The 17,763-nt window shown below is 41.2% G+C and overlaps 1 protein-coding gene across 1 annotated transcript; it reads right to left on the bottom strand.

The window, feature by feature from the left end:
• Positions 1 to 4,411: 4,411 nt before the first annotated feature.
• On the bottom strand, positions 4,412 to 16,071 carry PCTP (phosphatidylcholine transfer protein). The gene is given in 8 exon segments (XM_049811806.1): positions 4,412 to 5,430; positions 5,594 to 5,655; positions 6,156 to 6,223; positions 6,896 to 7,067; positions 7,405 to 7,484; positions 11,409 to 11,526; positions 15,870 to 16,046; positions 16,048 to 16,071. Coding segments are annotated over 8 exon segments (705 nt in total). The 3' UTR covers positions 4,412 to 5,426.
• Positions 16,072 to 17,763: the final 1,692 nt, after the last annotated feature.

Genomic DNA, 17,763 nt, shown 5'->3' with positions numbered 1-17,763 from the left:
ATTCTCTAACTTGTTCCAAACAGATTTTAGAGTCCTTTTTCTAAATTACTGATATGTCTGCCTGTCATTGTAGTGAATTAATCAAGCTCATTATTCAGTGATAATGCTCTCAACTTCATGGTTCCTAGAACCACACCTTAAGTGTTATCAAGGGTCAGTTTATTCCCATGTTACAAGAAAAAAATCAGTGGAAGGCAATGTACTCTTTCACATACCCACCTCACACTCCGCGACAATAGACCCTTTTAGTGTCAAAGTAATTTCCTGCTGAAGAAATGTTCCTACTGTTTGTTTTTATTTGAATAGGTGAACAGCATCATATGAGCCTTTCACAGGGTAAAAGGGTTGGCCGGGCAATTTTGGCTTCTTGTGGGATCATGCTCTCCACTCAAATGTACAAATCAATTATATGACTTCCATGCTGAGAAAACGCATTAACTTTTAAAATGCATAGCGGCAGCCTGGTCTTAATAAAAATGTTTAAAACCCACTCTTAAACCATAAATCCAAGTTGCAGCTGAATATGAAACATCCATTTACAGCCAATTATACACAATCTCCATCATGCTTTGGAAGATACATATATGCACTAGGAATATTAAAAGCCAAAACCCCCACAACTCTAGGTGAGGTAGGGAAAGACTTAAAACCTTTCAAGATATGCTTAGGCAGAGATTAAGTGAGCCTTGTAACTTAACAGCAGGTATCCAAAACTTGTCATTCTAGGAACAACAGAATCTATTAAAATGATTCATTCTCAGGAGTTTCTTCATAGATGAAGAATAATAAGAGAACTAAGCTTGAGGCAAAACCTCACTCTTCCATTGTCACAAACCCCATAATAGAACCTCTTCTGCCTCCAGTGATGAAATAGGCCTCAGAAAAATCTAAAAATCTGCATGAAATCTAGTGAGGACAAAGGTAAACTAACTTAAATCTTAACGTTACAGGTACTCACGCTTAAACTGTAGGAACAGCATTCAGTTTAACTAGTTGCACAGCTGGGACGCAGGAAATTTTTCACAAGGCTAAAATTAATACCTATAATCAAGGCCCTTCAACATAATTGCTTATTATGGCATGTTCCACTGAAACACTTATTCACAGGATGCAGCTCTTTCTTTGGAAACCTTTGTAAATGAAGGTTTCCAGTGGAGAGTTGTTCCCATTTAAAATGTTCCTGTCTCACAGCAGGACTCCAGGATACTTTTGTAATTCAGATTCCAGATGAGAATAATAATTTATGGTCAAGTTCTCAAAGAACAGGGAATACTGAACTAACAGAGAAAGAAGACATTCTCTTTATGTGTGCATATGTGTTCATATGTAATCCCAATTAATATGTTAATCGGCAGCTGCAGAGAAGAGTTAGTAAGATGCCTAAACACCAGCTTTATTTACCTTATTGTTCAGGATTCCTCCCAAGTCTGCAGTTATAAGCCGGAGTGGTATGAAAAAATTTGAGCAAAACTCGTCTTGCTATAGAGATTTGTTCCTGTTATTGCTCCTCAAAAAGCATTTATCTTCCATATAGTCCACCTAGATTTAGAACAACCTACCTCCTGTTGTAAGTCTTACTTTCTGGTTGTGTATGTAAGTCTTCAGTGTCTTTTAAGCTTGAAGAGATAAGTGAAAAATGAAGTTTTCAAAGTCTAATAGCCTCGTCTGATCAGAAGGCTACAGAGGGGCAGTAAGTTTGGTGATGAATTATCCTCCCGTCCAGAGGAAGACAAATCCATGCTCAGGGAGAGATCACTCTCAGCTAAGTGAAATTTAAATACCATTAGATCCCATTTGAAAATATTCTTTATACATAGTAAACTAACAATGGAAAGCAAAAGCGTTGGTGGGAAGATGTATCGTCTATTAGTGTGCATTAATATCAGAAGTCTATCACCCTATCTTCCCACATTTTTGTTCCACTAAATTATAAAAACAGCCAACGACCTGCTTGAGAAATGAAGTATCAACCAGATGTTTCCTGAGCAAAGACAACTTGTGTTTCCCTTTACACATCATCTTCTGAGAGGCAGCACTACAGTGATTGCATATCTGACATCATTCACTATGTTGACTTTGGGTTACTCAGAATCTTTCCTTTACTTTACCTTCCAACTCAAATACAATAATTTTACACAGACATCACATGGAAAGAATGGATTTGAATGACTAGAACACAATATGGAAGAATGGTTTTTATTCACTTTGTTACAACTTCACTCCTTATGGAAACGGGATGGGTGACCAGTCATCCCCCAAAAGAACCTAAGAGCTGGTAATTTTAAAACAAAAGTTCTATATGAGAATAGATCCAAAGCTCACTGTGATTTATGGAAAGTCTGATTATTGCACTTTGGATCAGAAGCCTGTTTATTGCCAGAAACTACAGCACTTTTCTAGTTCTATTTGGCTACTGGAAAACTTCATTAGTCCCTATTAATCTGCATAGTGTGATACCTGCTGATCTGTTAATGGGGGTGGGATATAGAAGATGAGAAGCTCAAGCATCACCTAACAGACATGCTTCATTCTTTTTATTCAAACAACCCTATGTTTACAACAGATCACTGTAAAAGAACAAACTTTGAGCTCCATTTTTAGGCGAGCTGGTGAAAACAGAAAGCTAACTTTCAGGTGCTACATTAACAAAGAGCATGGGACAGGGGGTTCCATTTTTTTAACCCTGTGCACCAGAACTCAATGACTTACAACTTTCACAGCAGGTAAATTTCTGTTCAAGCTATCCAGAAAATTCACAATGCATGTATAACTTATACGAGATAAATATTTAATCAGTAATGAATAAAGCTCTAGAATGCTTTATGAATATCTTTACATCCAAAGACTGAAAAATACCAACACTTTCTTTCTGATTGTAATCTCCCATTTAGACAAGAGGCCACATCACACAAAGCTGGAACTGCTTTTTCTTCCCTAGTAATACAAGATAGGTGTAGTAACGCACACTGAAACAAACTGAAGAGTCACTGCACATTTATGTCACTATGAAAGCTCATGGGGACCTAAATTTAACAGATCTGATGTTGCATTCATCTCACATCATTGGTTAGTTGCTTGCAAATAGAGGAAAAGCTGTTTTCCGTAGCTACTGTTTAATCAAATGCATTTTAATCTGGAAAGTTGTGTACAGCACAAGAAACTGCCTGTGCAATGGTTTTAATAAGGATATGTGAGCAAAAGCCATGTATTCTGTAGTCTCAGTGTGGGGTCTGTAGGAAATCAAGTTTTCAGCAAGATTGACAATGGAGCCCTTCAGCCTCTTGAATGCTCAAGTCTTAACTGTTTCAGTCCAGTGCAGACAACTGTAAACTATGTCTTGATGACAAATAACTGTAATGACAAGGATGCAACCATGAATTTATGAATATAAAATGCTTTCACTCTTTCTCCTGCTTTCATTTAATTAAAGACTAAACAAAATTACAAATTGGTTCAAGAAAAAGGATGAAAAAAATTACCTCATCTGTACACGATTCATCTCTGTGAATACTCAGCTCACTAGGTACACATTTCTTGTAAACCTTGAAACTCTAAGTTTTAAGGCAGGTTTACAATTACAGATAGGTTTTGTACTACTGTGGTACAGAGGTCGGTTTTGATCAGAAGGAATTGGAAATCAATTAGTTTCCATCATTGTTCCAGGAAGATTCATCCTCAGCTAGCCCTCTTCTTAAATTCTGTTATACCTAGTCTAGAATAGCTTGTTGCTTTTCTAGTTTCTTTATTGAACAATCTACCTAGTCCCACCTTTGCTGCTTTGCTTCAGGACATAACTTGTATCCACATCCTGTTGTTCAAAAGCAACTCTTTTGCGTATTCCTGTGATTGCTTATGACATTGGAATTCCTACATACTTAGCACACTGCTAAAATGGTTTCTGAATTCTCAAGGTAGTTTTTTTTAAACACTGCCAAAAAGAAATTCGAGAATTGATATACTCAGGTAAAACACCATCATATTCTTGGTATGATAGAGGCAATTCATTTTCAGTACACAGAAATAAAAATTTGGCTCCAGTTCCAGTAAGTGCATGTGTACAAAAATCACGGAAAGTTAAAGAGAATTATGCTTCAGAACTATTCTCTCTCGATATCTGTTCTTTATCTGCTGGAAAAAACCACATGTGACAGCTAAATTTAAAATGGATTCAAAATTGTCTAGCACTGTAATATTCAACTCAGTAATGGTCTCCAAGTCAGACACTTGAAAAATGCCTAAACTGCTGGCAGCAAGCTCTTCAGAACACATGGAATCCTACTTATTTCTCATGAATCCAAGTTACTCTTTCAAAAGCCTTTAAAAATAAAACAGCCCATGATATCAACATGTCATTTGTGACCTGCCCAGCATGGCCACTCTTAAATGTGAGAGATGGAACAAGAGCACTGCATGGATAGAATAATGATTTATTGGAAACAAATATTTACACAAAGTATAAAGGCAATCACTTCAATCATTTCTTTTTTAACAAGAAAAAGCTACCCCATTACAAGATTTGTTCAGTAACAGGATCAGATTTAGTAATGATGCAGAATATTTTAAATCCCTGAGATTGAGGACCTCTCACCTTTTATGCACTCCACTCACCCCACCCCACCCCTACACCCTGCAAAGGTGATGGAAATTTAATTTCCTGCTCAGTTGTACTTTTAGTGGATTACCATCCAAAATTACAGTTTCACTCTTTACATCAGCATGAAATTTAAAAATGCAAGCAAGCCAAAGTTTCACATCAAGTTCATTCACATTTAGTTGCAGGCATGCCCTTTAAAATTACTTCCAGTTTAAAGCTGGTATCCAAGCTGCTTTATAAATAAAGCTACTGACTCTGAAGATATAACTTGCTATCATTAAATCAGACATGGAAGCCAACTCCTCCTTTTTTACTAGCTGGACAGAGCTACTGGTTTTTACTTTTCATAAAGGGATATTGAGATGTGAATGCAAGGCTTTAGGCACAAGTCCTTTCATATCTGGACTTAAAGCTATCACAAGGAAGCTTAGTAACACAGAGTTCCATTCCTACTGCAGACTTCTAGTAATTTACCTATATGCCCTCAGCATTTTTAGGTTTATAGCAGGCAGACAGTTTACAATTACAAACTTGGGTAGCAAAAGTGTTTCCTCCTAAACAATGCAAGTTCCATTATTCAATTTTGGTAGGAAGCCACCCTGCAAGGCCACAAAGGCAGATCCAGGCATAACACATGCAAAGAATTTTCAGTCCAAGTTCAGCCATTTTTCCTAGCAAGATCATTGTCTGTTGTCCGAGGATGTAATCAATGGAATTCCTCTAGCTGACACATTACAATCAGCATAAGCAAAGCATGGGGCACAAGGCTAAACTTAAGTACTTTCTACAGTATGCAGCTGATGTTGGCGTTACCTTGTCAGTGGGTAGCTCTTCAGCTGGAGATGAAAACAAAGACCTAATAAAATTCAAGGCATAAACCAAGTAAAATAAAAATCTTTCCAATATTAGAGGTAGATTTTATCCAGTGTAATATACAGTAGCCACTTCTGTAAGTGCAGAGCTCTACGAGTTAAACAACTAAGATCAACTTCGACCTACATGTTCTTAGAATAATTACGGCAAGCTTTTTGCATATCCTTCAAGAAAGTAGGCACACCACTCTGTAAAGAGAAAAGTGGAAAAGTCATTCTTGCATAATGTTATCAAGAAAAACTATAAGCAAGATGAGAATTCCCGCTATATAGATCGAGGCCTTCAAACAAATACAGGACAATTCCAAGATCTGGTATAAAGCAGCAGACCATTCTTTTAATACTTTGTAAACAGACTGCACTATTGAAGTTTGCTTGAGTTAAGGCTATTCACATATGCTCTGGAACATGGATTTGTTGTTTTTGTTGCAAAAATTTACCCAGCTGGTTGACTAAGAAAAGGAATTTGACAGGAATTTAAAAAAAAAAAAAAAAATTAAGACAACTGCCATGTAAGCAGACAATAGCGAGACTCGAAAAACGGGACTGCATAAGAGCTAGAAAGGTCAATACATCTGTTTCAGAAAAAATTAATGCTACCCAACATGCAGAAGACAGGTATGGATACAGTTAATACATTGTTTGAAACAGATTAGCCAAAGACAATTGTGCTGTCAACCTTTACTTACCTTGGCAGCCCAGTTGACCAGCCATGATGGAATCATGCCACCAGGATTATCAAAATAGTACATATAGACTAGAGATGAGAGAGAAGTTACTACAACATTATCCAGCCATAGTCTGAGTATTAGCTCTAACACCGTATGACAGAAGCTGTCAGTGTGCACAACTGAAGCACCAAGTACAACAGTTCTGCTCTGAATTCTTCACAAAAATGTCAACTTGTACTGAAGTGGAATGTGAAATAAGTATAGCCATTCCCAGTTAACCTCTGGGAAGCTGAGAGCACCATAATATTAATTTAGACTATTGCAAACTATTTTAGGCAGCCTGTCTTATAAAATAAGGTTGTCTTTAAAGGACTAATCTCAGACAGGAGTCAATCTCTAGGCAAACCCTTTAATCTATACATCTGTCAAGCATAATATTTAAATCATTGCTAAGTTAACCAAATTGCAGCTAGCATCAGACTCTACCCAACTGAACTGGCTGGCAGGAAAATAAGTGTGGGATGAGGGAGTGGGGGTGGGATGAGAGTGCAGAATGATGTGGTCAGTAGTCTATTCTTAACTACCCAGCCCAACTGTTAAAAGATTCTTAACAGTAGCACGCTGCACTGGACATTTCCAAAAGTTCCATTTATTTTTAAGTACTCCTAGTGCTCAGTACATCCACTTTATAGGAACTGGTTTTAGCTTAAAATTTCCATTTCTACATGACTTGTGATCACATTTTCTTGACCTCTTACCTTTAGATCCAGTCTTGCCATCACTTTCAATTGCCAGACTTTGTTTATAGCTTTTAACTCTGACAATACCAGGCTTTTCAGGGCACTGAGGAACAGACACACTTTGAGCTAACACAATCCAGATCTTCCGCCCATCAACATCCATCTCTCGACATTCACGAATATAGACATACTGTATTCCAAGTTGAGAAGGCATGTCAAAACAGTGTCAGTTTGACATATAATGAATTGACAAGTGAATTCCATTACAAATACCAGCCCCTTCAAATTATTTCTTATGCTTCTATAGGATTCAATCCTGCACAGTAATAATTCAGCTATATGAGCTTTAGTTGTGTGTGGGAAGAGGCACCCATGCTCTTCTTCATGCTATACACATTCCATGTAACATGAGGACTGCAAGATCTTAGATCAAGTGCAGCAGAGCAGTACAATCAGTACACCGTTGGGATCCCTGGATGACCAGGTGACAAAAACTGCAAGAGGAACAAAAAAGCTTGAAAGGATACATCTCTGTTTGAGAGAGGAAAAGGGTACTTCACTTCCCAGTAGATTACTTTTTCACCATCATATATTTTCTCATGTAGTTCTACAGTTGAAAAAGGAAGATTGTTAGATATTTTAAATTTCTACTGCAACAGAACCATATGTGGCATCAAGAACTGCTCAGATTTCTGACATTAGCACATTTTACACGCAACCCTTATGTCAAAATTGATACGTATGTAAAGCTGTAGCAGTAGAAGATGTTAGGAAAAGTTCTGCAGCAGGGTTGTTCAGGAACTAAATACACAAAAGCAGGTGGCCTGTTTTTCTGCTGCTATTGAATTAATTGATGAAAAAACCCAAAAAATCCCACCTAATGAAAAACCCGCAAAACACAAAACCAGAACAATTCTGGGGGGAGACAGAGTCAAATTCCTTTTCAGACAGTTAGCTCATTCAAAGCCATTCCATCTCAAAGCTGTTTCCTCACGTATGCATATTCTGTATAATTCTGAACCGCAAGTACAGTATGCTTTTTCACAAGCATGTCATTATCCTTGTAAATTATTTTGAGTTAACGAGCAGTGTTTTTCAATATGTGAAGAGGTCTTATATGAGGGATTAATGAAGTTTGGAAAAGCTATTAGGAATTTCACAGCAGTATATACAGGTAACAGTGATCAAAAAGCTTGAGCAGTTTATAAGCCTGCATTACACCACCTTCAGTCTGCCTGGAAACTCAATCAGAAGGCAGCTGAATAGGGGAAAAAAAAAAGAAATAAAAATCTAACAGTCCCTAAAACATGGCAGTGACTCAGTCAGGTACTAGTGTGGCATGAAGGACAAAAATTAGTTCAAGTCAAACTACATAACTGAGTTTGAAAAACTGTGTACTGTATGGCTTCTTCCCTTGCGACAATAACTGCCATTATCAGGGCAATGGACCTGACAATCCAAAGGGCTGAGCCAGGGTAAATTCCTGTCTGCTCAGGGACTGGTCATTACATGGGTCCAGTTACAAAGGGTGTGATCCAGAGAGGTGGTTCACATTAACAGTCAAGAGTGGTCTGTTCCGCCTTTAGAGCAGACTTCTGCCTGAGGTGCTATATATCCTTCAGAGTTAATGCACACAGTCTGCCACATCACTTTCAGTAGTTTTAAAAAATAAGGCTAGAACAGACTGATAATCTCATTGCTAAGGCAAGAAGAGTGCCACAGATGGGAGATTCTTTCCCTATATAACATGTTTCAAACTAGGCTTCTCTTAGTATGCCCTGCAAGTCAGCTGTCACCCACGAAAACAGCTTCTCCTCTTCTCCAGGTTGGAACAGTATTGGATGCACAATATTCCCAGTGTTGTAATAAGGTACAGCATTATGCTATCCACCAGAGGTCACTGGAGCATTGGTTTATTAGCTTTACTTGCATTTCTAACTGCAGAGCTTTCCTTTTTCAAAGGGATTAAGACACTGTTTTAAAGACCTCAATGCAATTGGTAGCTACTAACTCATCTACCTTTATATCTTTGCAAACACAGAAAAAGCACACAATAGGTAAGTCACGTCCCATCTGTATTCACTTTAGTCTGTCAATACTAGTGGACAGCTTCTGATCAAAGCAGAATACAATGCATTTTAATCAATAACCAGATTTCACTTAGCATTACTACAACAGATCTCAAGTCTGTTTTATTCGTAACAGTCACAGCTGCATTTGCTGCTTTAGCAGTCAATTATTACCATTAAATTGTTGGGAAGTATGATCTCAATCAGGATGCTGTTGCAATCAGGAGTAGCAAGTTTTAATATTGCTCAGACCCAACCATTTTGTACCATGCCACAGAAGCATATGGTACCTCAGTCACTACTCTACAGTTTAGTCACAGCTTCCCTGCAGACCAGGCCTCGGGATGTGCACATCTCATAGATGTCCAGGAGCCTGCTTTGGAAATAGCCAGGGTACTAACAGTAATGCAACAATAGTAGCAGACAGATACCAAAATTTCTGAGGCCTCAGGCAAATCCTTGGCAAGAACAGATCAAAGCTTGACCTTCCGAAGTACTCACAGGAATCCTGTCCATATCTGCCTCCAGTCAGGCCTTCATAAAGAGTTTTGCTGAACAGAACTAGAGGATAGAGATTAGCTCCTCTTATGCTTACTGCAGGAGCCATTACCTTTTCAACTAAAAAGGCAGCTACTTCTACTCTGGTCATGTTTTTATTTCAATACCAACCAGCAGTTCAGCAGAAAACTCTTCTTTGGACTGCCATTATTGCATAGCTGTAAGAGCAACAAGGAATAAAAACAGTAAAACAAAGAGCGAGAAGGCTCTGAATGGAAGTTTTCTGTTTTTTCTCCCTAAATGTGAAAGGAGAAAAACAAAGCTTATATTGTTTACATTGAAAATGTTGGCTAGTGGTATTTCATCATATATACAGTTCTAAAGAATGGGAGAGCTTGTGTCAAATTTTAAGCTAAAAGGAAAGCATTAACATTATATTTATGCCCTTCAAGAGTTAACTTGTGTGAAATGCTGGACTTGAAGTACCAGCACAAGTATAAATTCACAGATTAACTTATCACGGTCAGCAAGGATATAAATGCCAACTCTGCAACATTATCTAGTTTTTAGTTTAAGGGTGTAGCTTCCCCCAACGGCTTCCTTTCTTTTCTCTATGCAGGCATTACCAAAAAAACAAACAAAACAAAAAAAAAAAAAAAAAGTGTTTGTTTAAGAAGGATTCAGTTCTCCTAAATGCACTTAAATGAAAGACCGCTGAAGTAACTCAAGATAACATAGTATTTTTACATCCAATATGATAACGTTGAGTCCCACTCCAGCTTTTTTTCTTTTGTTAACGGCAAAGTGGCCTTCGCTACAAGAAAGCTATTGCCCTTTTTGACAAGTAGCACGTACTAATGAAGACATAGCTTCTTAAGCTCGACCAAGTACTGACGCGAGTCAAACGTGGTTCTCTGTATCAATACAGCCAAAGGCATTAACAGTAGCCATTCACCATAGAGCTGTCCTAGACTTAACTAGCACAACATTTAACAGTTCTGTATTTTTTAACACTGTTCTTTGTTCAGCAAAACACTTTGAGCATGTTTCAGTCTTACTGGCCTGAACCGATTTTAAGCACAGGCTTAAAAGGAAAAGGCTCCCCATCTTTAAAATAAATGGATTACTGGATGCCTACATCAGCTGAATCTTTGCCTTGTCACTGCTGAGTTAAGATGTTTTAACTTCATAGGCATACCCAGGTTCAACTCCCCTTTTCAAAGACAATATTAAATAAACACAACTAAATTAGTTATTCTTTTCTCTGTAAAAGCCTGAAGTCACCAACTATTCTCTCAATACACCCATTTCTGATTGTAAAAGGTGCCAAGAACAACCAATGCTTTCAGGAAAAAGACATGCCATCATGCATCAAACTGGTGCAAGTCAGAGGAAAATTTTTCACAATGGGAACAATCAGCCATTGGAATAATCTCCCCAGCGAAGTGGTGAATTCCCTAACATTGGACACTTTTAAGATTCATCTGGACAGGGTGCTGTGCCATCTTGTTTAGACCATGCTTTTGCCAAGAAAGGGTGGACCAGATGATCCTTGAGGTCCCTTCCAACCTGGTATTCTATGATTGCACTGCTCCGGCACAATATGCAAAGATGCACAAAAGGTACCTTCTCCATTTCTCCCCAGAACATCTAAAATTTAACCTAGGAATTACAACAACTAGAAGCTACAAGATACTCCAGCATAACAAGTGATGCCAATTATATGCTTTAAACAACATGGAAAGAATTCATTCCAGAAGAAAGCTATGTGGTGATGAGATATTGGCTGTTCCATGTCAGCGTTTACTTGTGTAAGTGCAGAGTGCAACCTTATCCCAAAAGCTACTTAAGTCTGGCCCAAAGTCTTTGGATGCAGCAACTTTAAAATACCTTTGAAGAAAGTTTTAGTGGGAAGAGTCAATGTGGACATAAAGCTTGCTTTTAAACTGCCTAGATGAGCTTACCTTTAACATACTGATCCCATTGTTTTCTGAAATCTAGGTCCATATAGACATCTGCACACAGTTTTGGGGGACAGTCAGCAAGACCACCAAAGATTTTATACTCATAAAGTCCTGATTGCTGTGGAAACAGAATGGGGAGAGGAAAAGTCACACAGGAAAGGGAAATACTCTGCAGCAGGGAGAACAGCTGAAGGAAGTTAGGTGGGGCACATACTACAAATACGCTCAAGAGCTGTGAAAGCAAGTGTTCAAAAAAACAATGCAAGATTCAGTCTTCAACCTCGACTTTTTGATCTATATATGAAAGTTTAAATCCAGACAGGCTCACCTGCCTTGCACAATGGCTGTTCCTTCCCTTACACCAGTACCCTTTTACTTCATAAGTAGTTCCAAAGGGAGCATGTTTCTTCACACACACGAACGCCCCTTTTCATCTCCAGTGGTCAGTATGGACTAAATCCTGCCCACATTGAAGCTTACCAGAAGCATCAAATTCTTGTAGCAAGGTCTTCAGACCCTATATAACATGCTTAAGAATCTCAGCCATTTCCAGGAGGTTACCAAGTACTCCACGATCTGGAATAAGCTTTCCAGCAAGTTAGCTATGCTTATACTTCAGGCTGTGATACAAGAATACTTTATAATGTTCATACAATCATAGAATGGTTTGGGTTGGAAGGGACTTTAAAGACCACCTAGTTCCAACCCCCCTGCCGTGGGCAGGGACACCTTCCACTACACCAGGTTGCCAATATACAACCATGCTTATAGACAATGCACTATTATATCCGCCTTGAATAGTTACCAGCTATTTGCACAGAAAGCTGTCTGCACTAAAGGGGTGGGGTTCAGGATATCTCCTATGTTAATGCTTTTAATGATACTCTCAACATATGGGAACTCCATCTGTGCCTATAGAGCAATGTTTGTACTATTGTTAGTACCAGTTCAGGACTAAATTAAAACAATGAGAGTATTTTGAATATACACTGTAGAACCAAATTCAAGCATTCTCAAGGAAAGGGAAGGAAGGATTATATAACATTCTGTTAGTGAATGGTTGATTTGTCTCCTTCCCCTTCACAAATCAACCCTAGAAGACGAAGATTTGATGTACTAGAAGATAATAATGGGACCAAGAAGCTTAAGCTACTCATCTTCACTGGGGCTTCACTGAAGCATCAAACACTAGCTTCAAACTTGAACTGTTCAGCACCTGTGCAGCCCCATGCACTCATATCACCTTTGTAAATGACATCAGTGCTTTTATTTTCACCAGAAAAACTAATTTTGAAAATATCACACCTGAACTTGAGCCGAGACCCAACAGCATGTGCCAAAGCACAACACCGGTACTTCAAAAATAGTTGTTTTGCCTTAAACACTATTTAATTCCAGGTCACTAGTCAGAAACACTACATGGATTTTCTTGCATGTATGTACATTTACATTAAGTGTCACATAAGGCAGGAGAACAGCAAACCACAACTCTTCTCGCTCTTCTAGTAATTCAGACAAAATGTTTTGCTTCCCCATGTCATGAGGCTGCTCTTTCGCTGAAGAATAGTCTTTGTATTCTTTTCCTGGACTTTGATTATGACTGCATCTTGAGAGGTAACAAACCAAACTCACCTGAAACTTCAATTTTGCAGTCAACATGCAAAGCTAGCTGTTCATCAGCACACTCACCGTTTCTTTGCATCCTTTAGCTTCCTCTTAATCTCTTTGATAGAAGAAAGCCATGCAGTAATTTTCTCATTTAAGCTAACAGAGCTTGCCTCAGAGACTTTGCCTAGAATTGTGTGCTTTGTACCTTAGTGAGGACAGACTACAGTTTCACACTTCCAGAGTAAAACTTTAGGACCACAAACTATTACATTGTATTGCTTGTTTCTACAGCTTTTATGTTCCACCCAATAGGCAGCTGGAAGTGCCTGTAATACTTTTTAATTGAGGATTATCAAAAGATAGGCATACAATATAGGTCTTTAGAGCATTTTTGCTATAGATAGAACCTCCACCAAGAGTCTAAAATAGAGCTGTAGTGATGTCATTTACTGTCACATAATTCAGAAGCCACTAAATACAGAGCGCAAGTGCTGCACTACCTAATCTCCTGACTTAACACATGGGATTCTACCTTACATTCAAAAGTATGCTCCCAACTGGTTCACAATACCAGTTCAGTCATTCTTATATCTGTAGCCTTCAAGTTCTTATACTGTAGCTCAAGACAGATCCAGAAATTATGCTGTTCTTCTCTACCAATCTATTTGTTCAACTGCTAGACAAATCATGGCATACATCATTAAGTGTCATCTATTAAAAAGGGTAGTATTTTGATAACCGTATGAAATAGCAAATCACGATCTGAAAAGCGAACAGTACACCTTGCAGGAAGTAAGCTGGACAAAGACATTCAATAAAAACAGCAATTTGTAAGAAGAAAGTTAAAACAAGAGTGAAATTTTTCAAAGGCCTATCAGCAGGAGAGTCAATCAGCGGCTTGGAATACAGCACAGAGCAGGAAAGCCCAGGAGATCGATTTGTGTAGCCTGCAAAGAAGGTGGAAAGAGAAGGCGGAAAGAGAAAGCAACAGGAAACATAATTGCTGCCTTCAGCTTCCAGGACTACCACTGCTATAGTGGACTTTAAGTTCAATAAGTGCTAAAAGCCAATTTTTCCAGTAACAACTTTAAGCAAAGACCCTCCTCTTAGACTTGGTTCTTCTTCTCACGTGGCAATTTGAAGCAACTAGAAGACAAAACAAACAAGAGACCTATTTCCCAGCAGAATCAGAAGACTGGACTTGAAAAGGTCCCTTGCATCCTACCTAGCATCCGTTCAGCCTAAATTAGGGTCATCGTAAAATACGCAAAAAAAAAAAAAAACCCAACAAAAAAAAAACCCCAAACTCTTCTATTTTTTAGTTAGCTCAATAGTCCCTCTATATAAAAGCATGAGAAGGAGAAGCCTGAGCTACTTTCCATCTAGCCAGCTTCAATTTATACAATAGCAGCAAAGCCACAGCAACACAGGCTGCCCCAATACAAGTCTTACAGACACCTGGTCCCATTTGTTTGGCTAAATCCAGCCTCCAGCTTCCCGAAGTTACTCTGCCTTTGTTCACCGCGTGACACATTTACAGGTCTATGATAAGCTCCAGTCCTAAAGTTTCGATTTCATCCACTCCAGAAGCAACGCTCCTAGTAAGCTCTATTTCATCAGCATATCTAATTCTTGCATAGATACCTGGCTGACACCGCAGGCTTGCCTTTGCTGTGCGCAGTCACGGATAAGCTCGTCTTGCTCTTGCCAGTTACCATGTCCACGCTGTAAATAGGGATTATTTACCACCAAAAAACTCTGAGGTGTATGAAGTGACCTTTTGTTTTAAAAAGACTTTGCCTACCCTGTCTCGCCTTTCACACAGACCTATATGTTTGCTTTATTTGCTATTTGTTTTTAACATGACCATGCCTGAAATGATTTTTCAGAATACAAATCCAAAATTTTCATGCAAAGCACAGCATGAAGTCCAGCCTTATAAGGAGTTGAAAGGTAACTACCATCACAGAGCTAAAGAAATAGGATATTTATATGGATGCAAAAGTCATCGAATCATAAATCACAGTGATTTATGATTTAATAAACACTAAATTAATCACCTACAAGTCAGTTCTGGAAGCCTAAACTTTTGATCTTCTTCAAAGACTTAAGTCCCCCCCAAAAGGGGGGAATTTCATTCCAACCCTTTCTGAACCACCTCCTGATCTTAGAGGGAGAAAGGTGGGAAATCAGTTCGAAGGGAGTTTTGGAGAAGGGCGGGAGGCAGCAGTCTGCCGACCAGGAGGCTGCTCTAACACAGGAGGTGCTCAGGGGCCGGTGTGCAGGGACGGGTCTCCCCTTCACCACACGCATCCCTCAGAGAGGGCTCTGGAGAGAAGTGGGACACGCAGAGCAAACGCCCCGTCAGACCCACGACTGCTCCTCTCGCCGACAGCACCTTCCACCAGGAATTTCTCCGACCACCAGCTGTTAACAAGCGTTAAGAGCCTCACAGTTTGCAGGTTCCCCCAGCAGGTTGTAAGAGCGGTGTTTTCTGCAGAGCAGCTTTCTCCATCACCAGTTAATAGCATTACCCTGAAAGCCGCTTTCCGGGAGCCCGGAGAAACCGAGCCGAGGCCGGTAGCGCCTGGACGGACAACGGACCTCAGCCTGACCCGTGCGGGGAACCGGCGGCCCCGGACGGGGACGTGCCGCCTCTCCCCCGCCCCCGGCAGCCCGCCCCGCTCCTCAGCCGCCCTCCCGCGGCTCCCCGCCCCGCGGGCGCTCCCACCCCCACGCGGGGCTCAGCCCCGGGCGGGGAGAATCCGAGGCACGGCCGCCCCCCCCCCCCCCCCCCGCCGGTGCGGGGCGGTGTGTGTGTGGGAGGGGGGGGATCTCCCTCCTCCCGCCCACCTCGTCGTACAGCCGGTAGATCCTCACGCCCATACTCTCCACCAGGAGCTGCCAGGGTCCCCCCGCAGCCGGTGCAGGCTGGTCCAGCTCCCGGCAGGCGGCCCGAAACTGCTCCTCAGAGAAGCCCGGCAGCGGCGGCGGCGGCGGCGGCGGCGCCTCCATTGGCGGCGGCGGCGGCAGGCGGCGGCCGGGCGCGGGGCATTGGCGGCCGCGCCGGGCCCAGCCAATGGCGGCCGCCGCCGCCCCTCCCCGCCGGCCGGCCCCCGCCGCCATGCCGGGGTCGGGCCGAGCCCAGGGGCCGTCCCCGTACGTGGGAGCAGGTGGGGCGCTGCCCCGCTGCGGGGTAGGGAGCGGAGGACGAGGGGTTGTATGGCTGTAAACCCGCTGGTCTCTTTGCCCGGCACGTTCTCTCCGGGCTTTCTGCAGTTTCCCGAGAAGGTCTCCGTTTCTCAGGGGTACGAGGGCGAGGAGGTTTTCGTACGTGCGAGTCATCTCTCTGCTGCCAGAGCAGGGCCGCGTCCCGCTGGTGTGTTTGTTGGTCAGGGCCTTGCCTTTCGGGTGTTCCCCAAGGAGGGAAATGGATTAGTCTCTGTGGGCACGTGTATTTTTATACATGTATTTTTCACATTCTAAAAAGCAGTTTTCTTTATGGGCTGTTCGTACGGGAATATGTAAAGAAGGCATAAACGCTGGGCAGCTGGTTGGTAGGTGTGTTTGACGCAGGCACGCACCCACCGAGGCCCAGCCAGCCTGGTGGAGGGGACAGCAAAGAGGAGGTGGCAGCAGGCTCTGGCCCATGGTGGCCTGGGGTGGGCAGAGTGGAAAGGGACAGAAAACTGTCACTGGGCTGAGCTCGCGGGCCGGAGGAATCTACTGATGGGGACACACCTCACACCTTACTTAGGCTGCCGCTGAATGACCCCACCTACAACCATATGCTAACGTGTGAGGCTGGCACAGACAGCCAAAGCATTCGGGTCATCAAAATGTAAGGGGCTAAGGCACGTTTTCTCCCTGGAGCTGTAAATCTGTTTTCATTACAGCTTTATTCTTCTAATTCCTGTGAGACTTTCCTGCTGAACACTATGTCTTCAGAATAAAACAGAAGCAGCTCTGAGCTATGGGACGTCATCAAACCTACTGACTGACAAAAGAGCTTGTCTGACAACACTAGCCCAGCGTACTTGGTGGTAACCTCTGTGCAAGGCTGGCAAAATTTAGCTTTTTCTAGCTTCCCTGCCAAGTGAGTGACTTCTGTGACAAAGAGGTCACTTATGTCAGCTGTCCTTTCCAGTTCCAGTCAATTGGTTTGCAAGCAGAGCATGAGGATTTCTGGCTGACTCTGGTTTGGACATACAGGCTGAGCATCATCCTTGCACAGTCCAGAAAACTTCCGGAGACAGAGTTTTGGCAGAAGGCAAGATGGTATCTCACAACCCTCCCCCCAGCATGTAAATTTGATGCCAGAATTTGACCTGTAGCGTCTTTCTAAAATAATGTCACTAATGGTGATAAGTCTCTGCTCATAGATTACCTGCTCTCACCTCCCCAGTGAAACTGCTTGGCAAGCATTCCAGTTCTTTTATTTTTGTTGTATGCTTACACGTATGATGACCTTTTATGATTAATATTTATACAATATGTATAAAATATTTTGGCTTATTTGTGTTCTTTGTGAATTACAATGGCGTGCTTTCAGTCAGCCCAGCTGGTTCTCCAAAACGTTATGACAATACATTTCTTACGGCTGAACCTTTACAAGTAAATTCTTGGCTGAGCTAAGCTGACTTCAGTGGAGCTATGCAGCTCACCCAGCTGAGGATCTGGTCTTTAAAATGAGACAATGGTCTGTGGGTGAGACTGATTTAGTTTATCTTGCAGAAGTATTTCTTTA

This window comes from Accipiter gentilis, chromosome 10 (genome assembly GCF_929443795.1).
Source record: "Accipiter gentilis chromosome 10, bAccGen1.1, whole genome shotgun sequence".
Taxonomy (NCBI): domain Eukaryota; kingdom Metazoa; phylum Chordata; class Aves; order Accipitriformes; family Accipitridae; genus Astur; species Astur gentilis.
This window is presented reverse-complemented; position numbering and strand designations above follow the sequence as displayed.